Source organism: Fibroporia radiculosa, assembly GCF_000313525.1.
Source record: "Fibroporia radiculosa TFFH 294 genomic supercontigs, scaffold595, whole genome shotgun sequence".
Lineage (NCBI taxonomy): Eukaryota > Fungi > Basidiomycota > Agaricomycetes > Polyporales > Fibroporiaceae > Fibroporia > Fibroporia radiculosa.
This window is the reverse complement of record NW_012133225.1, coordinates 52,491-73,441: the sequence shown is the minus strand read 5'-3', so window position 1 is coordinate 73,441 and position 20,951 is coordinate 52,491. Positions and strand designations below refer to the sequence as shown.

Genomic DNA, 20,951 nt, shown 5'->3' with positions numbered 1-20,951 from the left:
CGGGGAGGAGACCAGAAGGGGGGGCAGGGCGGGCGGGGGACGGACAGGCGATGATGTCACTCCGCATTTTTTTGCCGGCACCAGCCCAGGCACTGGCCACGTCATTTCCCACGCCTCAATCTCGCTCTCAATCGGGTAAGGCTTCTATTCCAACACTGCTACTAACTAATACACGCCCATCATATCATCCGTCCGCCGCTTACAACTGCCCCCGCACCACCTTGTCCAGACTCCCCGCGAAATACTCGATATTCTGCCTGTTCAGCCCCGCCATTGAAATCCGCCCGTTCGTCGTCAGATACACGTGCGCCTTGTCGGTCAGCGCCTGGCTCTGTGCCTCCGTGATCCCTGTGAAACTGCGCCAGACGTCAGCACCCCGCCGTCCGCGCCGGCCCCACGCCTCCCCTTCCCTGCCAATCACCTCCCTCGGCTCTTCCGCCGGCATCCCAATTTCTGTTCCGTCCCAGGCCGCCGCTCCGCAGGCACATGATACCCCCGCCGATCTTCCCGCGACAACACCCGACTCTCTCTCTCGACTAGCACCCCTCCGATCTCCCCTTGCGCTCCCATCTCTCCTGTGCCTGCAGAGCGCATGCCACCCACACAGGCCACGCACTACCCCCCGCTCCGGTCACCGCTGCCACCCGCACACGCACATCGCCTAGACAAGCGGAGTGCGGGCCGCCCGGCCATGCCACCATCCGCCACATGACAAACCACACACTCGTCCAGGCAATGCCTCCACGCAATGAACGCCGAGGCATTTGCGTTTACTGCCTCCGCCCGCGACCACATTTCGCACACGCCCCATCACCCATCCGCATCCAGAGCCGCACACTCACCTGAACATTCCAATCTGGTTCACGATGTGATCCCAATTCCCCGGCGTCTTCAGCTCCTCCGTCAGCAGCCGGTGCAGCTCTTTCCGCATGGCGATGATGCGCTCGGCCATCGTCTTGATGTCTACCTTCCATTCCTCAAACAGTCCTGCGTCGTTCATTATCAGCGCCATCTGCCCCCGGGTCCGTGCGACATCGTGACCGATAGATGCGTCCATCCAGCGGGGTAAAGCAAATTCATCCATTCCACCCGTCAGTTCACGTCAGCACAACATCGTCCGACCAGCGACGTACCAGACGCGCTCCGTGCGCCGGCGGACTGCTGATCTCGCTCCGCGTCAGCACCGACAGCTGGCTTTTGATGCGCACCGCCCGCTCCCCGTCGGGCGGTATGATGTGCAGCGCGCCCACTCGTTCCCCATACAGCCCCGCGTTCTTCGCGAAGCTCTGCGGCCATAGTGCGAACGTCAGTTCTTCGTCCCGTTCCCATCCGAAATCCCGTGGCGACGCACCTGGCAGATCAGCAGCGGCGCACCCCTCTTCACAAACTCCCGCACCGCCCACGCGTCGTTGTCCAGATCGCCGCTCGCGAAGCCCTGGTACGCGCAGTCGAAAAACACATAATGCGCTCGCTCGAGCACCACGTCCGCGATCTGCGTCCACTGCTCACGCGTTGGATCCACGCCCGTGGGGTTATGCGCGCACGCGTGCATCACAAACACCGAGCGCCGCGGCGCAGCCTTGAGGAATGCGAGATATTTCTCAAACGCGAGTCCGATCGTCGCGGGGTCGTAGTAAGGATACGTCTTGAGCTCGATGCCGACACCTCTGAAGATCTGGAAATGGTTCACTGCGCCCGCGCACCGTCACTGGCGGATTCCCGCGGCATCAAGCGAGACACGCACCCCACGTCGGGTCGCTCACATACGCGACTTTCTGCACACCCTCCTCCCACTGGTAGAAGCGGCTCAAGAACAGCGCGCCGAGATGATTCGCGCCCGTTCCCGAGATGGTCTGCACGCTCGAGACCCGGCCCTCTAGGAGCGCAGGCGAGTCGGGACCCAGGACGAGGCGCGCGCCCGCGCTGGTGAACTCCGGCAAGCCGGTGATGGGGAGATACTCGTGGTCGAGGTTGGGATCTTGGAGTAGCCGTTCAGTAGCCTAAAAGTTTTTGGAAATGCGCATCAGCACTAGCGCGACTTGGAGCCGACGGCATGCAGCCGAGATGCGTCTCGGAAGACGGGCGAGTGTATGGAAGGGTCCGGACGGGGACCGGGGTGTGTGGAATGGCACGAGCGCACCTTTTTCACGACGGGGAGGATCCAGGGCTTGTTGTTGTCGTCCCTGTATGCGCCGACGCCGAGATTGACCTTCTGGGGGTAGGTATCGTCCTTGTACGCGTAGGTCAGCTTGTATATGCTGCCGGAACATGCACGCGGTCAGTAGCATTAGCGGCGCTGGAATAGCGCGACGGCGCACGCGTCAGGGGGAGCAAGCGGGACGCTTTCCCAGGTTTCTGAGCACGACCACTGTGAACTTGTGCTGCGCAGTCGAGAGGGGAGGATGGCCTTACCTGCTGTGACGGACATGTTGGAATTGTTGTCTTGGAGGTGATTCGTGAGCTGCTTGAGTCTATCCGCCATCGTGGATGGTGAACAATCAGTTTTGAACGGGGGCAGCCTGAGGGCAGAGGACTGTACATTTTAGGATCGTGTACTACCGTGCGGCGGATAAGCACGTGTTTATTGGACGGGATATGATCGGGGCGCGTCGGGGAGCAGCACGCTGAGACCGATGGAGGAGACTCGGACAGAGAGAGCTGGAGGTCGTGGGCGGCGAGCGAGGGTGTGCTTTATATGCACTGGACGCGTCCAAGCCAGCAGCGATCGTGGAAGGATCAGTCGAGAACCCAGATTGGGCGATAAACCGTTACTCCTGCGTCTAAATGCAGCTGGGGACGCCTCTGCATCATGGGGCCCTCCATCGTCGACGGGGCTAGACGGAATCCAACTCCCCTCCTCGGGTCTCTCACCCACCCTCACCCCGCCGCATAATACCCGCCCCGCAAACCTCCGCCGCGTGCACCGCTCGGCCCAGTACTCTTCTCCTCCATCAGGCGACTGTCCGACCTGTACACAGTTGTCTGTACTGCGAATCAACTCCCCCGCTCGAGCAATGGCAATAATCTCTGGTCGGAACTCCCCCTCTGGGAGAATCCGGGAACCCGGTTACACAGTCTCTCATTTGTACTGCCCCGGTCACGGTCACTCGGGCCGGCCCTCCCCGGTGGCGCATCCAAGTCCAACTTCGTCACGGTGTCTGAGCGACTTCAACTCGACCATTCGCACCGTTCTGCTTATGACACTGGGCGTCGACCAACTTCTTATACACCAGCTTATTCGGTCGGACATAGTGCACACTGAATGGGCTCGGTCGGAACTCATCGCTGATCTTGGATATCAAACGGACCTTCAGCTCCTCCAATTTACTGAGCCCTTTTTGTTACTTATCCTGGATCATTCCGGGACGAAGGCTCCTCGCGCCCGCCGGAGAGTCCGCCGATTTGGGATTTTAGGCATATGGAAATGCCACAGCTATTCTGGTCGGCGAACCCAGCATCGTAGGTCGTCTTACCTCTCAGGGCCCAGTGGCGCCCGCTGGATTCAGTTTCAGGACACGAATGCCAGAGCTATCTTATTTGGAACGCAAGGGTGCGTGCGATTCATGAACTTGCAGTCTTGAAAGGGTTTGGAGCCTCCGTGGCCAAGATCGCACCCTTTCACCACCCATTGGAAAGTTTGACTAGTCTAATTGTCGGAATAACGTCTTCATGCTTGTCTTCTTGCCCGAGCAGGGCCCCTCGGATCGTCCCCACCGTGCCCCGCGCATATACCCAGGACTCGTTGCAGATTTAGCGCATCGAGGAAACCACCGGGCAGGATCCGGGGCATCAATCGGATATCTCACACTTCATGGGGCTGCCTGCATGAAGCTGCAGATGGGCCTTGCGTGCCAAGTTTCCACAACCGAGCACCAAGAGCGAGCTATATACATGGATGGCCCGCCTCGCCGGAAAGCACGAAAAGCACATTCCCGCTCGGACCTTCCCTCCGCATTCATTGCATTCAGCAGCCTGCCCGACCGCGTCGCACGCCAAGGAGCTAACGTCTGCAACATCCTGTCAAGCACACAGCAAACACCCGTGGACGTCGACAGACAGCCGCCTCGGTCCCCGTCGAACCCACGCCCGGTTTGGTCGCGCGAGCAGGCGACTGGCATATGCCGCTGAGAACAAAGGCCCTTACGTGCGCCTGCCAGACTGGTGCATTGCAAATTGGCGGTCGGCGCCATTTCCTGCGCACCCTGGACGCTGCTCTAAAGTGCCCGTAAGTATTTGTTCGGTATAGCGCTGGAAGGAGAAGGTGCGGCTGATCTCCGCGCTGGGGATTGATCCGGCGTTGCATCTGTCTCCGCTGCGCCTGCTGGCGTCGGTAAGCGTTGGTCGCTCTTGTTCCAAGTGCCAGCTGCGGCGTGCGCGGCCGGGCAGTGTAGTGACGGTCTCCCTGGCATCCATGCGACAAGGTCTCGCATGCGCATACAGCAAGTATAGTACGTCCTGTTTCGTGTACATCCAGCCCAGTTCCACGTAATCGAACACGACATTACACGTCATGTAGTATCCTCTGCGCGTTGCGTAATTCATGTGCCTCACGTATAGGACGTGCTCGATGTTGTCTGCGTCCGTCACGATCAGAATCAGAACAATCAGGATTCAGGCTGGGCATCGCCATACACTGAAGTCAATTCAGACTCAATGACCAGGAGAGAGTAGATTCTACATATATACATGCACCGAGTGTGAGATTGTAACAAATGGGAGCGGGAGGGAGGGTATTAAATACGACGAGGTGATAAAGGGATAAGTGGGCAAGGAGGTCACTGATAGGCCATGAATAACAAGTAGTAGCGTGTAACATATGTGCGATGTGTCCGTGCGATCATGGAAGGGAGACATAATAATAAGGGATGACGACGGGCCACCGCGCGTTGAAGATGTCATGAATAGGTTCGGAGGGAAAATGACGACGCTGGGAGGGGGGGTGACGTGAAGGAGGTGGTCGACGAGACGCGTCATGCCATGGCCATCTTGGACGCCACAGTGCGCTCGCTCTCCAGCTTGGCCTTGTTCTTCTCAAAAGCCTGCTGTCGACAGCTCTCAAGGTTCTGGCAATTGTGGTGCTCTGGCATACGATGCTGTGAAGAGAGGAGAGGTTGCGTACAATTAGGCACACGACCAGGAGACAGAGGGAGACAGGACGCACCGCTCCACAGAACTCAGCGCGACAATGAGGGCATTGGCCTACTATACGCAGCACAGCTGAACTACAGCGAGGCTCGCTCTGGAGTTGGCAACGCTTCTTGGCAGGCATACTGGATAGATGTGAGGGTAGATGAAGACGGTGTGTAGACTGGGCGAAACTGTAAGCATTACGAGACATTGGAGAGAGAGGGCGGACTTACGACGTGCGAGAGCGAGGGCAATTGCGAGAGGGGATGGCTTGGATGGGGAGGGAGAGGCGAGCGGGCGCGAGGAAGGTTTATATGGTAGCTGGAGAGGACGCGTCAGCTCAGCGTGCAGGAGGAGATCTAAGATAAGGCGCACGTGGATGGCAAAGCGATGCCCGAGAGGCCCAAGATCTCCCCGATCGGCCGGGTGGCTTCTCGCTTTCCCCGCTCGCCGCTCGCCTGCCCAAAATCTTTTTTCCTCTTTCTTTTTTCTTTTGCCGCCGCCTCCGCAACACACCTGTCTGGGCCTCGTCTCCTCTGCGCCGTTCTTCCACGTCTCACCCGAATACATCTTCTTATCTTCGGGCCACCTCTCATCCATCCCGCAGTCCTGCTCCGACGTCGACCACCGCCCGCCGCGCCGTGTCTCGTCTCGCCTTGTCTCACCTTCCGGTTTCCCTGCCTCGTCCCTGCCGCGCCCCTCTTATCGTCCCCGTCGTCGCACCTGTCTTCATCCATCTCTTGTCTATCATTTTCTGGCAACGTGTTCCGTCAAATTTCGATTGTTCCGGACCCCAGCGGCTGTCTCTTTCCGGTGGGAGCAAGCACCAAGCACCGACTTCCGTGTTCCCAGGTCAATGGTCCTTTCGTCCGCCCAGGCTTAATTTACGCGCTCGTACCCTGCTTGTCCACTCTCACACTCCGTCTATGTGTTCCCTTGCTTACGACCAGGTTGTGCACGTCCACCTATCACGCTGCGCCGCATTTTGCCACGGCATCTCCCACCAGATTCGGGACCCCATGCCCATGCCTCGCCCGTACCGCACCTGAGTCGTGTGTCTTCTACACTGTCAGAAGAAATCCCTCGGATGCTCTAGTCTACATAGTTGTAGGGCAGCAATATGAATCCAAACCAACCCATCGCCTATCGCACCGTCTCGTGCGAATTGTCGATGCGCACAGTCCGCTGTGCATTAAGGCAGTGCACAACAAATCTTAGATGGGGACGGCGCAGCTGTATGTGGCTGATCCGAGCTCGGGGTATTATGCCAAAAGACGTAGAATAAAACAAGGAAATACCGAAGAGATTGTCCATGTCCGCAACTAAAGAGGTATGATACACAAGGCACAGCAAGAGCCGAAATCCACCGAATCAATTCTTCTTAGTAACCTCCACGGCGATAACAATGGCGATAATGGCAATGATTATGATGAAGATAATAAAGCAGATCCATCGCTTTTTCCGCGCCGCCCGTGCAGAAACCACAGCTTTCTCTGTGTATTGGAGGCTGGGATGCGCATGAGTGGACATGCGCATGAATGCAAAACAACGACAACATACCCGAGCTCAGTGTCTTTCTCGACTGTTCCTGCCGTTGTCTCAATCACATTGATTTGCTCGTCTTGTTGCTCAACCATAACACTCATCTGTACGATCAATCAGTCGCAGACTCAACTCAAATGTAACCTCGACCCACATCGTTGAACAATTGCGCGAGCTCCGTGATTGTCTTCTCGATGCGCTTGATGTCCTCGTGCCGCTCCTGAACTTCACGATATGCCGACCGTGCTTCACCGTATCGATTTGAATTCATGAGCTGCAACAACACATGTCAGCTGAGGACAGACTCTGTCAGAAGTGATAACCTACAGCCTGGCTGAAAATTTGACCACCCTGATCGTCATTAACAATCGCCCTGACTTCCTCTGGCGTTGCATCGGGCTTGACTGCATATGTACGTAAAAATCACAACTCAAATCCATAATATAACGACGTACCTATCTTGTATTGCCGTTCCAAACGCTGTTTGTACTTTGTCCGGTACTGTTGTTCTACGCCCTGGTAGTTCTGAATTGCCTCGACGAACTTTTGCTTGACCAAGCCCGTCTGCAGACAAATATCAGCCTTCCGTACATAAAAATTCTCGGACCGTAAACCTAAGTCGAAACCATACCTGCTGCTTGCGAATCTGTCCGTCTCTCCCTGACCCGGGTTGCTTCTCTAGCGCCTTTATCCTTCGTTTGAGCATGTTACTCAGTGCACTGGTGTCCGCAATGAGCTCATCGAGCTGCTGGGCGACGCGCTGCGCCGCTGCATCGTCCGTGTTGTCTAGCGAGCGCGAGTGGAGGTCTGAAATGCTGGCGACATTGTCGTTGAATGTCCGGAGGTCGTCTTGGATGGATGAGATCTATAACAGCGTCCGCACATGAGCATCAGCGCCCATACCGCGATGTGACACTGCGCAGCAACGGGCAGGCCGGACGTACCTCGCTGTAGAAGGCAGACATGCTGTCCATGGCAGGCGCAGTGCCATCCTTGGCAGCCGAGTCGATACTGTCGTTGCTCGCATCGGGTTGAGAGTAAGGGGCCCGTTGAGATTGCATGGGGTAGGAGTCGCTGAGGCGCTTATGAGTATAGGACACACGACCGGGCGATGGCTGAGCTTCACGTACGTGCTGGTGTTGTAGCCTCCTCCTTGCTGGGCCTGCGGGGTTGCCATGTCAGCTAGAAGGACAATAGCCAAGCAGAATGAGTCCTCTACTCGCCCTCAACGCTGCAAGTCTGTCCCTAGCCATGCTTGACGACGGGGATTAGGAAGGATAGTAATGAAGTGGTGTGGTCGTAAAAAGGTATGAAAGTCAGAAAGCGTGAGCGACACAACAATCAATGCTGTGTTCGGCAGATAAAGGGGTTGAGTGAGTCCTAAGGAAGAGGGCTAAGGAATGAGCGGTGGTGCAAGGCGATTTGAACTCTTGCGCGGCAGTGCAAGGGTTCGTGATGGTTTGAGACTCCTGAATGAGAGGCGCCGGGGCCGCGGTTCAGCGCCAGCTCCTTTTAGTTTGCGCAGGGCGATGCAAATTGGCGATACGGAGCCGAGATATCGGCCAATGCGGCCTGGCCAATGGACAGATCTAACACGAAGTTACAATTTGCACAGCCAGATTCACAATGTCAGTACAATTTATAGTAGTAGTATCATACAGTTTTTACAGGTAGAATCACGCTGTCATAGCCCTTCAGTCCCAGTTACCTGGTTGGCTAGCGCCGCGCGGAGCACCTCGATTTGCCTCTCGACCATACCGATATGCGTGCCTCCTATAGAACTCCTACTTTGGACACTATGCTCAAAGTCGAACACTTCCTTGACATCGGGGCCGAATTTGTCGCTCAAGCTCTGAAAATCTGTCACCGTCAACTCCTGTAATGAGCACTTCTTCGACTCTGCGAGGGCGACCGCTCGCCCAGAGATGTGATGCGTTTCTCGGAACGGAATCTAGAAGACAAACGATGTTAGCGCCCTGGTGTGCACCAGCTGAGGCAAATCACGCACCCCCTTGCGCACGAGATAGTCAGCAAGGTCGGTCGCAAGCATGTCAGAGCTAGCCTGCAGCGCCCGGGACATCGCCTTTCCTTGAACCTGTGTCTCTAGTTGATCACTGGCGCTGACAACAACTCAATACGCGGACACACCTCCATCGTTGCGATGACACCCTCTGCAATCTTGAACGACGCTGAGATCGTGTCTACCGTGTCAAAAAGTGGCTCCTTATCCTCTTGAAGGTCCTTGTTGTAAGTGGAAGGCAGGCCTTTCAATGACATCATAAATCCCGACATCTGTGCCCAACATAAAGACCTAGGACAATATCACAAACTAAAACACCAACATTTCCGAAGACGCGACCAGTTTTTCCTCGCAGAAGTTCCAATGAATCAGGATTTTTCTTCTGCGGCATCATACTTGAACCCGTACTACAACCACCAGCTAAGAGATCAATTGGCACATAAACTATCACTGACTGACCTGTACGCATCGCTCAACTTGATGAAACCGAATTCAGCTGTCGAGTATATGATCAAATCCTCGGACATCCGGCTCAAATGCGTCATAGCCAGGCTCGCCCACATCATGAATTCAGCGACGAAGTCGCGGTCGCTGATTGCGTACATACTGTTCTCAGCCACAGATTGGAAGCCAAGGTCCTGAGCAAGGAAGTCGCGATCTAGCTGGAACCCGTTTCCCGCTAAGGCGCCGCATCCGAGGGGCAGAACGGAAATGCGAGGGATCATCTGTTCAAGACGCTGGAGATCTGCATGTAGAGGGAAGGCATGAGATAGAAGAAGATGCGACCATCTGACTGGTTGTGCGCGCTGCACCATAGATGAGTGTATTGTTCACATTGTTCACTACACTCGACCACGAACCTGTAGATGCGTGTAGCCAGGCATCAGATAATTTTTTTCTTTGGCCGCCCGTTCGACCATTACGCGAATGAGACCTCTAAGCGACTGCGCAATATCATCAACTTGACCAAGGAGCCATAGCCTCATGTCTGTCGCAACTTGGTCATTCCTGGAGCGTCCAGTGTGCAGTTTGCCACCAAGGGGTCCAACGATCTCACTCAATCGTCGTTCGTTGGCGGTATGAATATCTTCATCGCCAGGCTGTACTTGAAACTGTAGGTGACATCTCATGTAAATTATGAGTCTATTCTCAAATGTATCGGCATACCTCTCCTCGCTCCCATTCCTCGCGCACAGTGTCGAGCCCGTTGACAAGTTTGATCTTTTCCTCTTCTGTCAATATCTTCGCGCGAGCTAATGCCCGTGCGTATGATATGGAGCCTGTAATATCTGCAGCGTACATGCGCTTATCATACTTCAGGGACTGGTTAAATTCGTGCATCCTATATTTGAGTGAGCAGATTGAAGTATATTCGCGAATAGTACACACAGAGGGTCAGTACTCCCTGTGAACCTGCCTCCCCATAGTTTTTGTTTGTGACTTATACCAGCCATCGCGCGCGTTGCAGCTCTAAGCAGTTGGAACTTGGAAGTTTAATTCTCAGGAGTTGTACAGTAGTGACAGTCAGATCGATGTCACGGTTGGATCGATATCATGGTCCTGCCGTGACCCGATCAAGCTTGTGCTTGAAGGCTCTACTATGAGTTGCGCGCGCTTTTTATTCGACCCAGTGTTTATAAATCCCGTCTGGGCTCCTGCTCCTTCGCTCATAAAATCTCATAAAATCACACAACCTCCGTATGGAACATTGGAAAAGGTCTGTCTATTCAGAATTATGAAATTCGCAATGGAGACAGAGAGAACTCTTGCACAACGGCCGGTTACACCTCATTCAGCCAATTCTGAGTCAAGATCGGCACATCGCGCAAGAACTAGCCCATAAGCAATTGCATACTGTTGTGAGAAATTTTTTGAAGCTGTATCAAGTACTCCTTCATATTCTCCGAGAGGTATTTGTGAGAGAAAACATCATCTATGCTGTCTACAATATTTGGCGTTACATAGTCAGGATGGATGGTGACAAAATTCGGATGCCACGCGCGGCATCTCTCGGCACATGGTGGCTACGTAATTCAGCGGTGGCACTGCCTTAATCGAGTCACTTCTCAGCCTTTGTGCATGTTTGGCTTGCAGGGCTGCCGAATGACGCCGATGTGACATATTGTGACCCGAGATATAAACACCCGAACTTTTCGTACTCGTCTCACGGGAAGACATCCGCAGGAGGATGTAAGACATATAATGTTTTTCTGAGTAGCTGGAAGGATAGAGGAGATGTAGATGCACCTTCCCGTGTATTTATTATGTGCTCTTATGGGGTACTGATTTAATAACAGGCCAAATACCGAAAACCGTGGTAAAGCGCGTGCAACTCATAGTATGTCTACTTGGCGCAGATGGTAGCAAAGTATAATGCGAAGGTTGCATGAGACAAGAAAGCCTTAAATTCATGCTCTAAGGCACTTTAAGACATGTTAAATACTGTTAGTCCACATCTAGAGCGAATACACTACAAGCACTCTAGAAAGCTGTTGCTACGTGCATCCACATCCATATGTACCAATGGCCTCTATACCTACCAATGACAGGCATTCATCAACCAGAACATCACTAGAGCGAAGCTACTCAGGCCAGCATAAATTGCAAGTCGAACGTTGAACGGATTCTCAGTTAGGAATGGATAAGGGACTGCAACGTGTACAGAGTGAGCGAACGTTGGATACCCCAATAAAGGACTCACAAGAGCCATTGAAAGGCGCCAGATATTCAACCCAGGATCCATATAGGATGCAAGCAACAGCGCATACCGAGAGACCGCCATACACAGCCTGTGTACGAGTGTACTTCCGTTCAACGAGATAAAAGTCGAGCAAGAGGGCGATGACAGGACAAGCATGTAGGGCCAGATCAACTTGTATGGGTATACGTTGCAAATGGTCTAGAGAACTAGCTGCCGAAGGTACCAGCTCATCTGGACGAGGCATCATTGAGTCAGGTAGCGGCTGCAAAATTAGCTCGGGGAAAAACAAGAATAGGCCCCAATATACGGGAGTCACGATAATACCAATCTATGCGGGGTCTAAGTTCATTCCGCAAGGTACATCATGCAAAGTGTAAGATAGCGCACTGGCAACGCAACCATGATGATGCTTCTCTTTATCACCTTGAAAGCTATCGCACTGAATCAATATGGGGTACGTAATATCAGGACAATGGGAAAGCCACCCACCAGAAACAGCCGGTAGTATATCCGAACACAGGCCCAAACTCATGGTAAGGAAAGCCAGACCAAGACTGCGCATATAAGAATGATATATCGCCGAAAAAAAATAAGACACACCCTATGATTGTAAGGTATTGGCCATGACCTCCCTTCTGACTTTGAATGAACGCGTCGAAAGGCAGCTTCTTCAGATTCATGTAGCCGTAAGCCATAATGGCTGCGGCAACAGAATGGAACAAGATGGCCCCGGGCTTAAACTGGACCATCAGTGCTACCAAGGGGGGTCATGAGAGAGCTGCATAGTAATAATCAGAAAATAGAGCGTACTGGTGTCCTTGAAAGGTAGATGGATGGAGGTGATGACCGAAGCAGACTGCTTCAACTTGAAGCCGGCCCGAGGCGGGGTGCTCGGGAGACCATCATAGGCTTCATAGCCTCGACTTGACGCCGAGTTTGATGAAATGCAATCAGCTTGTCGTCGTCGAGACGCTCGGGAGTAGCCGTGTACCCAGGTAAGGCGATCGAGCGACTACCGTCTTTGCTGTTTTTGTCTCTCGCGCGTGGTCATGCACTAGTGTCTGTGATTTATCGCTGCTTCTTATCTCGAGATTTGACATAGCTTAATGTCCCGGAGCTTGACAAAACGAAGACGAATTGTCGCAACGACTGCCCGTGTTCGATATGAACTCTCTGAACGACCACCGTGTTATAGTAACGTATGCTTCTGCTCCGGGCTTCCTTGCGACAGACCACTGGAAGCAAGCGTATGCGGCTCTCCTATGTCAATTTCCTCTACATTCTCTCCATTGGAAATCTACCGCACGGAATGCCATACAGAACATCCAAGAATTAGATGTGAAGCTGGTCCCGCTGGATAGCTTGCGGGATACGCATACATCTCAAATCCCACGAACATTACTGGAGAAGCCGTTGCTCAATCTGTTTTTGGCGGTATGCGAGGTGCGTTTCGTTGACCATGTTCCGAGTACATGCATTCATAGTGTAAAATCCAGGATAACGAAACTTACAAAGGCTCCGTCAGAAAGCAGATTAGAGACTGGCACGCATCGGTTACTCAGCGTAGGAACCAGGAATGGTTAATCATTCACCTCATACGCCCGGAGGAAAAGACCGCCCAAGGTAGAATATTTCAAGTGAAGACGTCTGTCCTGGACAATATTAAGGCAAACTTCAACGTGGAGAAGAAGGACAGGTATGCTGGTGGTCCGCTCATGTGGACCCTCGCTCATTGATGTTAGATGTGTCCAGTTAGTCTGGTCAATGGAGTACGATAACCCTGCGGCTTGGGCCGAACTCATCAACAAAATGAAGGAGGGTATCCTTTCGGCTTTCGACTCGAGTTTTACGCAGCGCGAGGAAGAGGTGAAACGATCGGAAGGGCAGAGACAAATGCCTGGGTGGAATTTTTGTACATTCTTCATACTGAAGGTGCATATTCTTCGGTTTGATCCTCTCAATGTCTCATTCATACTACCAGGAAAGTCTCGCCATATCTCTCGAAGGAATGAGCCTTTATGAAGAAGCGTTGCAGCAATATAATGAGCTTGAATCTTCGTTCTTCCGAGTGCTCCGGGAGAAGAATCTATCCTGGTTTGGGGCCTTTATCTCCCCTGGTCCAACAGACGACTCCGCATCGTTGCTGTCAGTAACCAAGAAAACGTACCGCGACCTTATACTGGCAAACTCCATCTCAATATTCGACTTCCGCGTGTATCTTCTCGCACGTCAATGTGCACTATTGAGCAAAATGGGCCGCGTCGTAGAGATTTGCCGAAAGACCATCACTTTCTTGACTGGTTTTGGACGACGTCTTCGAGAGCTTGAGGTATGCCATCGCAATCTATTCTGCATCAGTCCATGGTAACACAAGAATAGGACACTTTACCTATGTTTTTTGTCGAGTCCTGGACATATTCTTCCGCTCTCAGTGTCGTGGAGACATGTGATGCATGGGCAGGCAATGCATCGTTCAGTAAGATCAGTTCGGCTAGGTTCAGCGCTCTTAAGGGGGAATTGTTAGAGTTGGCCCAACAACAAGTGAGTATTCCATGAGGCGATACACGAAAAGATACTTAACCCATTAGTAGCTAGATATCATTGGTACGAAAGTCGGACATCTGCCCATGCGACCGCCCTTTTCAATTGTCATCCCCCCTCCCTCTCCTACAATGGACAAACCATCACAAGAACGATCCACTCAAAAGATCACGCGATCTGATTTAATAACAGCCATAGATAATCAAGAATCCTTCTATGACCTTTATATTCAGCTCGCGAACCGCGCCATAGAGCTTTATGCAAGCGCTGGTCGCCGTAAATTTGCTCTCAAGCTGCACGGAAACCTTGCAGCGCTCGATGTGTGAGCTGTCTTGTCATCGAAGTCTGCTTGCATCATCTCACGAACAGCTCTTTTCACCTCTATAGTGTCCGGAAACGGTTACCCAATGCTTTCGAGACTTACAAGAGCTTGCCTGCGCATTATGCTCCCCACGGATGGACTTCGCTAGAGACTTTCATGCGTCTACAAGCATTGTCGGTTCATGCGTCGACCGCAAAAGCGAAGGATGAAGACTGGGCGCATATCGTTCTCGACTTCTTCAAGGCATATGTCGATGATTTCGGAAAAGAATTGACGATGGACTTGGAGGATGAGACGACATATATATCAGGTTTGGTGTCGGACTTGTGCAATAGCGTACGCGAGCTACAACCAGGTACTTCAAAAAGTTATTTTGAAAAACCCTCTCCAGCTGACCTGGCCTTGCGCTGCCTCGTGATCTTCCCAGATTTGTTGTACCCTGACTACCCTGCATTTTCAGTTCGCGTTGTGGATAAGGTTGCTAGATTGTCAAATTCCGAGGATGGCGCACTCTTAGATGTGAACGTGCACAATCACCTCCCATGCGTAAGTCGAGATATTTTCAAACGACGATTGCCACTCAGATAGCTTTCAGGACTTCCCTGTTGAAGAGGTAGTTGTGACTCTTGTGGGTGCTGAAGGAGTCCAATTAACATTCTCTGCGAATACACTGCCATTAGTGTCCGGCACCACAAGGCTGACTCTATTTTGTCCTGTATGCATTCCTTGTTGCTTGGTTACAGTGTGTATCCGTACTCAATTCATGCTTGCAGTCAGCAACAGCAGGTGCCTTTGCGGTGCAGTTGAGCCAACTTAAGCTCTCTGGATTGGTTTTTGAATGGGTGGATGCCAACGTCTCCGCATGTTTGAAAGGGTCTAAATTCAAAGAAGCCCCCAAGATTGTTCGAATTCCAAAGGATCTTCATGCTGTAGACGTCCGTCTTCGTCCACCTCAATGCAGTATGTACATTCTGTTAGCCGAGAATGGATCCAGCTAATAATGTACGGCAGTCGAGCTTGGTGCCCCCGCGAAACTTACTGTCGCATTGCATACAGGAAGGAATACTATTTCTACTGCTACTCTAAGATTATCTACACCCTCAGGGATCCAATTTCGGTTTGCAGAAGCAGTCCTGGAACCTCAAGGTCTGTGCATGGATCTATCTAACCAAGTGTTCTGTGGTTAAATTCATGCAGGCCAAGTCACACTACAAACCTCCAAGGAAGCGATCAAGCTATCAGAACTAGACAGCGACAAGATCGTCAAAATTGAACTTCCACATTCAGACGCTTCGTCTTACCATATACTAGTGAGCACTCCTTGTATCTATGTGGCTGCTTGCTCATTTGTTACCAGAGGGTCAATATTAATCTGGAATATGTCGCCACTATGCAACCTGCCCTTACCCGAAAGCTTAAATTTGTGCGCTTTGTCGCTACATCGCTTCCGATGACTGTCAATGTAGAGGACTTTTTCCGTGGATCCAGGTACGGACGTCTTTTTTACATTTACATAGCTAGTTTGATGCTCGTAATCAGGTTGTTCACTCGTTTTACGCTCTCCACCGCGTCACACCAGCATATCCGAATACAGTCCGCGAAACTCAGGCCATCAGAACAAGATGGGGACCCCGTTAAGATCACAGGATGTCAGTCTCAAAAGCCTGCTATTGTGGTAAGTGGATGAGCTGTGTTTCATTGTTGTGCTTACGAGTCTTGGCAGACCATTACTCCCGCTCAATCAGGGCGATTTGTATTTCAACTGGATGCTGCGCGCGGGCAAGGCAAGCTTGGATAACCTATTTGTCTCGTATAGGGGTGCTGAACTTATGTCAAGCTCGTGATTCTTTGAAACTGCACATCACCTACCGTATGCTGCGCGAAGGTAATGATATATGATATTATGACAGATAAGATTCTAATGTGACGGTTTCGCAGAGGTGGAGTCGCTAATAGACATGGCTGTCGAAGAAACTATCACCGAATCGCCATTGTTACGCACACACCGTGAACGGCTGGTAGACAAGTTGGTGCAAGCGTTGGCAAGTGACGCCAGATGGATTGAACTATATGACGTTACAGGCGAGCTAACCGTCCCGGATGTTCACTCCATGGATGGCGAGATCTCCTCGGCGTTGTCCAGAATACAAAAGGTCAGTAAGGGCGTTGAAGCAACCGAACTATCAATAACATCTATATATATAATATATATATATATAGATTTTAGCCAGGCAACGTTCGAACGACTTTTGTTTTGGAGAGTGGCGTGAAATCATCATTCCAGTTGACGTACCGCAGATGCATGTGAGCATTTCTGATTTACATGTTTTGCGTGGTTTTATCGGATTATTTATCAGTTGTATAGATTCTTTGTGCTGCGCGCCTACGTGTTCTCATTAATCCTTCTCCGACCGATTTTTCTTCCGGTAGCATGCCTCCCCTGTTCGCTGGCCAGCCAATATCTGCTGTGATATCCGTGCATACATCTTTTCATTGGGCGCCACCGGAAGACGCAGGCACGGACGGCTATGTGCTGCGGTATGATATCGAGGATATGACTGGCGACTGGCTCGTGAGTGGCCGAAAGAAAGGTGACTTCCTCGCAAAGGTGGGTGGCTAATTGCAAGGCATTCTTTTCACTTTTCTGATTTTGTCCTTATAGGATGGATCCACCTTCTCTGCTCGTGTCACTCTGATTGCCCTGCATCATGGAGAACTATCATTACCCAAAATTGGCGTTGCCGCTCTACCGCTCTCTGGCGAGGCTCGAATGGGGTTATCAATGCCTAGCAGCGAGACGTTCCAAATGCATGGTGCGGAGAAGGTTCTCGTGCTTCCGCGTGGCGGTCGAAGTACATTTGTTATCGATATGGGCCGCGATAATACGAGCTCTTCTGAGTTGTAACCCTTGAATTTTTCCCCGCGCGACCGGTGTGATATTTTCTCTTTGATGCCAACTAACCCTCTCAGTTCGGATTCTCAAAGTGCAAGTCTATAGATCAAGTGATCCATCCACAAAGTTGCTCATAAATATCGAACAATATACAATTCTGCGGTCCTTGGTAGCCATCTCACCAGAACAAACACCGCTTGTCCTGCGGTGGATTCAACTGTAGATGATCAATATAATATTCAATCTCGGATAGTTTCAGCTGTGAACTCACCTTGGCATTGACGGGACAGTTGAATACCTTCGCAAATTCTGGTACATTATAGAGTGTACCATCTACTCTGTACCTGTTGGGTGAATGTGGATCGGTGCGCACTCGTGCAACCTGATAGCCGCGGCGGTAAAGTCAGGGCGCAACCGAAGAATAGACTACTGAAAGACTTACAGCCGATTCTGGTTTTATATTCTGCGCCCAGGCACGCCCGAAAGAGATGAAAAACAGCTGTTCTCTTCATTAAAGTGTCACATCAAACAGCACGCTCACGTTGCTGTTGTGAATACTCACCTTGTGTAGTTTAGCCCAGGCAGCAGATATTCAGTACCGCCCTTCAGACCAGCATCATATTGGGCCTTCCAGGCGCGGTACGATTGGATGACTCCTGTATCTCCAATGTTTTCGCCAGACGTCCTAGATACTCAATGCTTCAATAGCTGAGCGAAATAGAGGTATGTTTATACATACAAATTCCCCTAGTAGTCTGCCTTGAGCAAAGTAAACGTAATGCTTGCATTGTGCACTCACATTGACATGAATCTTTCCACCCTTCCCATCGTCGATTGTATATGCTGCAAGAATTTGAGCGGATGTATGCATCAATTAATAGAAACACGTTTACTTACAAGAATATTGTTTGATAATACAGTCTTGCCTAGACTGGAATCCTTCGCTTGTGGCATTCGTCCACCACTCCTCTAATTTGCCATTTTGGTTGTACAGTCTGCCTGCAGAATCGAAGGCGTGCTGACAATGCCGTTCATCACAATTATCCGGCTAAAGGCACGAAGGCGAACCGCTTACTGTCAACTCATGCGAAGCAACTTGCCCGAAAGCGCCGTATGAGATGTAGCCTGGCCTGATGCACCACACCGATGAGCAAAGCTCCTCAAATGTACATGACCTCATACCAAGCATGAGAGAAGAACGGCGGCTGCAAAATACCTGCCGGGAAAACGATCTAATATATTTGAACAATCGCTGGTTCCAGTTGCCAATGTCAGGGGCATACCTCGTTAGCGGGAGGATTGAAATATGCATTGACGGTGGATGGGAACATTTCCCACGTCTCCGGATCACGCTGTTTACCCAGCTTCTGCCAAGTGAGATAAACATTATTAGCACTTAGAAACGATGTTAGTCTACTGTCGAGAGGAACACCATAAGTAGGACACACCTCGCGCTTAGCATGTTGTCGAAGAATGTGTCATCATGGATTGAGACCCTATTGTAGTATATCGCAATTGAACGAGCATCATTTGTGTCAGGAGAGAGGGGGAAGCCAACTTTCACACGAATGGCGTCAGCCTAGCACATTTGAACATATCAATCAAGGGCGCAAAACCAGCTGGGAAATGATCCAAACCTTTCCTGCAGCCGCTATAGCACTTTTTTTGTCCATCCACTCGAGGTTCGAGAGAGAAGACTTAAACGCCTCGATAATGTCTAGCAATGAATGTATGTGAATCATAATTGCCAAAAAAGTCGTGACCTTTCACCAACCTTTGATGATATTCGTCCCTTTTTCTCTCGAGTCACCACTGAACGTCTCGTTCACGAAGTATCTTCCTGCGGCGAAACCCATTGCCTCTTCCACCTGAGTGGTGCAAAATTCTACGCGGTCACTGACTGCCCCTTTCTTCAGACCCTTGAGCTGCTCTTCAAGACTACGGACTGCCTTCCATGCCTCGGTCTCCGAACTAAGTAGAGGTGCCAACTTAAGGCCTGCACGGGTGACCAAATACGCTTCTAGTGTTTCCAACGATGTTTCGTTGAGAATGATGGAAAGAGATCCTGGATACGACGGTGACGTCAGGATCACATTACTGGGGTAATTGCGGGGTGTGAAAGTTGTAAAATATGCCGGAAAGTCGATTTGTGGTAACGCAGCTGTAAGATTAGTGACAGGGACCGGGTTGTACGTGGCGATCGGGTCTTGTAACAGAATGTCACTGCAAAATGTATTAGACAAAGGCCAACTTCATAGCTAGACGCACTCACAGGTCCAAGCTGACATTTGCAATTGCCTTCTCAAATTTGATAATATGCTTTGCCAATTTGCGCGCTTTCTCTGGACTCATGGGTTCTTGATTATCCTGATCACCGTCCTCGTCACCACCCCATGGCGGCCATGGCCATGGGGGCCAAACGCGCAGACGATCTTCATGCACAACAAAGTCAGACGCCGCATGCTCTTGAATTGTCGAAACATCGAGGTTCTCTTCCTCGTCAGCTAGTGTAAGTAGCAAACGCTCTAAAACCGATTGATAGAGCTCTGTGATAGATTCTTCCTCATAATATTCCTAGAAAACGTCAACTAACGGACATCATGGACTAATGCATCGTAACTACCTTCGAAGGAAGCCCAAGATCAGGCTGGCTGAACCAAATGGTCATAAAATTGGGGTCATCTCCGGCATCACCCTCAATGTCGATCGAAAAAAGACCACCAATGCCTGATTACAGATGAGATAAATGACCAGCTGAGCATAAATAAAGACCTACCCCGGGAATGTAGGTATGCAACGGCAGCTGTAAGACCTTTAGCCTGGCTTTCCGAATCCACAACAGATGCCGGATCTACGGTCGTAGTCTTTCCGCGAAGTAATTTTCTAACACGACGGGCGACGGACGCCAATGGCCCCGAGCCAAGTTCTCTCACCCGGTCTTCGTTTAGGCATGAAGCATACAAGCCACGTAATTTCTTCAGAATTTGTTCATCGTATGTTGCAGTCAAAGCTGATCCTACGTATGACACCTGAGATTCCAGAATCTGTTGGATAAGCAATCTATTCTCTAGCGCAAGAGCGTCGAAATGGCTGAACGCGCCCCTATCCGACGGAATAGGATGGCTCTTGATCCAACCCCCGGCTGAAAAATGATGAGAACATACACAATGGCAGTAGCGTCGACTTACTAGCGAAGTCATAGAAGTTCTCGCATGGGTCTTGGGAAGTATCAAGTGAGGACAGAATTGAAGAGGACAGCATGATGCACTCAGGGGTCAGACATGAACCCTAATGGCATAATATGTTGGCATAGGCCTCGTGTAACGAAACATTCGCACACACCTCCTCAGGGGGACTCGTAGGCAGAGGCCCTGGAATAGCGATCGTACTGGTCGAAACAGATGTAGAGGTAGAAATCCGTGTATCTGTAGCAGTCGTTGTAACGATAGAGGAAATCGTGGTCGTTGGTGCTTCATTCCTGCCTCCCCCAGTGTTCAACTTGTGTTGTGCTCCCGCAAAGAGACCAATAAAGATGGAGCTGAGCAGCAAGAAGACTAGGGCAATGACAAGCAGCACTTTCGTGAGCGGGGTGAGTGGTTCTTGAACTACAGCTGCGAAGGACGAATGTGTAGACCGACGTCCCTCCCCGTCCGGATGGTCCACATCCTGCAGGAGAGGTGCGGTCTCTGGTTATAAGGCGACCCGGTTAGGATATCATTGATAACAACCAGAAAGGGATGAACACTGACCTTCATCCGTCGAGGGTCTGGCTTCCCTACTATCCGCCATCTCGGCGGTACAAAGA

The 20,951-nt window shown here is 51.3% G+C and overlaps 6 protein-coding genes across 6 annotated transcripts; 2 read left to right on the top strand and 4 right to left on the bottom strand.

Moving 5' to 3' along the window:
• Positions 1-838: 838 nt before the first annotated feature.
• FIBRA_01365 (uncharacterized protein) lies at positions 839-2,482 on the bottom strand (the record flags this gene model as incomplete). Its single annotated transcript, XM_012323240.1, has 8 exons — positions 839-987; positions 1,134-1,161; positions 1,209-1,286; positions 1,352-1,689; positions 1,745-2,000; positions 2,141-2,258; positions 2,319-2,355; positions 2,413-2,482. The coding sequence occupies 8 exons, from the start codon at positions 2,480-2,482 to the stop codon at positions 839-841; spliced, it is 1,074 nt and encodes a 357-aa protein (XP_012178630.1).
• A 2,740-nt stretch (positions 2,483-5,222) lies between these two features.
• FIBRA_01364 (uncharacterized protein) lies at positions 5,223-5,727 on the bottom strand (the record flags this gene model as incomplete). Its single annotated transcript, XM_012323239.1, has 3 exons — positions 5,223-5,308; positions 5,361-5,448; positions 5,503-5,727. 3 exons carry the CDS (start codon positions 5,725-5,727, stop codon positions 5,223-5,225), a joined length of 399 nt encoding a protein of 132 aa, XP_012178629.1.
• Positions 5,728-6,498: 771 nt separating this feature from the next.
• On the bottom strand, positions 6,499-12,085 carry FIBRA_01363 (uncharacterized protein; the record flags this gene model as incomplete). The annotated part of the gene is made up of 20 exons (XM_012323238.1): positions 6,499-6,634; positions 6,688-6,773; positions 6,824-6,943; positions 6,997-7,073; positions 7,125-7,233; positions 7,301-7,534; positions 7,614-7,743; positions 7,800-7,831; positions 8,378-8,620; positions 8,678-8,764; positions 8,818-8,961; positions 9,012-9,096; positions 9,149-9,495; positions 9,550-9,801; positions 9,857-10,031; positions 11,230-11,338; positions 11,391-11,718; positions 11,778-11,821; positions 11,880-11,944; positions 11,991-12,085. 20 exons carry the CDS (start codon positions 12,083-12,085, stop codon positions 6,499-6,501), a joined length of 2,898 nt encoding a protein of 965 aa, XP_012178628.1.
• A 469-nt stretch (positions 12,086-12,554) lies between these two features.
• FIBRA_01362 (uncharacterized protein) lies at positions 12,555-16,051 on the top strand (the record flags this gene model as incomplete). The annotated part of the gene is made up of 15 exons (XM_012323237.1): positions 12,555-12,833; positions 12,887-13,086; positions 13,133-13,322; positions 13,372-13,719; positions 13,770-13,931; positions 13,982-14,253; positions 14,319-14,608; positions 14,681-14,799; positions 14,849-14,968; positions 15,027-15,213; positions 15,265-15,399; positions 15,451-15,563; positions 15,611-15,741; positions 15,793-15,928; positions 15,977-16,051. The coding sequence occupies 15 exons, from the start codon at positions 12,555-12,557 to the stop codon at positions 16,049-16,051; spliced, it is 2,757 nt and encodes a 918-aa protein (XP_012178627.1).
• A 160-nt stretch (positions 16,052-16,211) lies between these two features.
• Positions 16,212-17,158, top strand: FIBRA_01361 (uncharacterized protein; the record flags this gene model as incomplete). The annotated part of the gene is made up of 4 exons (XM_012323236.1): positions 16,212-16,406; positions 16,474-16,557; positions 16,619-16,861; positions 16,916-17,158. 4 exons carry the CDS (start codon positions 16,212-16,214, stop codon positions 17,156-17,158), a joined length of 765 nt encoding a protein of 254 aa, XP_012178626.1.
• Positions 17,159-17,324: 166 nt separating this feature from the next.
• Positions 17,325-20,935, bottom strand: FIBRA_01360 (uncharacterized protein; the record flags this gene model as incomplete). Its single annotated transcript, XM_012323235.1, has 19 exons — positions 17,325-17,363; positions 17,418-17,528; positions 17,589-17,652; positions 17,709-17,831; positions 17,886-17,893; positions 17,946-17,989; positions 18,044-18,164; positions 18,222-18,276; positions 18,329-18,378; positions 18,430-18,541; positions 18,595-18,725; positions 18,784-18,863; positions 18,921-19,369; positions 19,419-19,720; positions 19,770-19,873; positions 19,923-20,288; positions 20,335-20,434; positions 20,489-20,832; positions 20,896-20,935. The coding sequence occupies 19 exons, from the start codon at positions 20,933-20,935 to the stop codon at positions 17,325-17,327; spliced, it is 2,643 nt and encodes an 880-aa protein (XP_012178625.1).
• Positions 20,936-20,951: the final 16 nt, after the last annotated feature.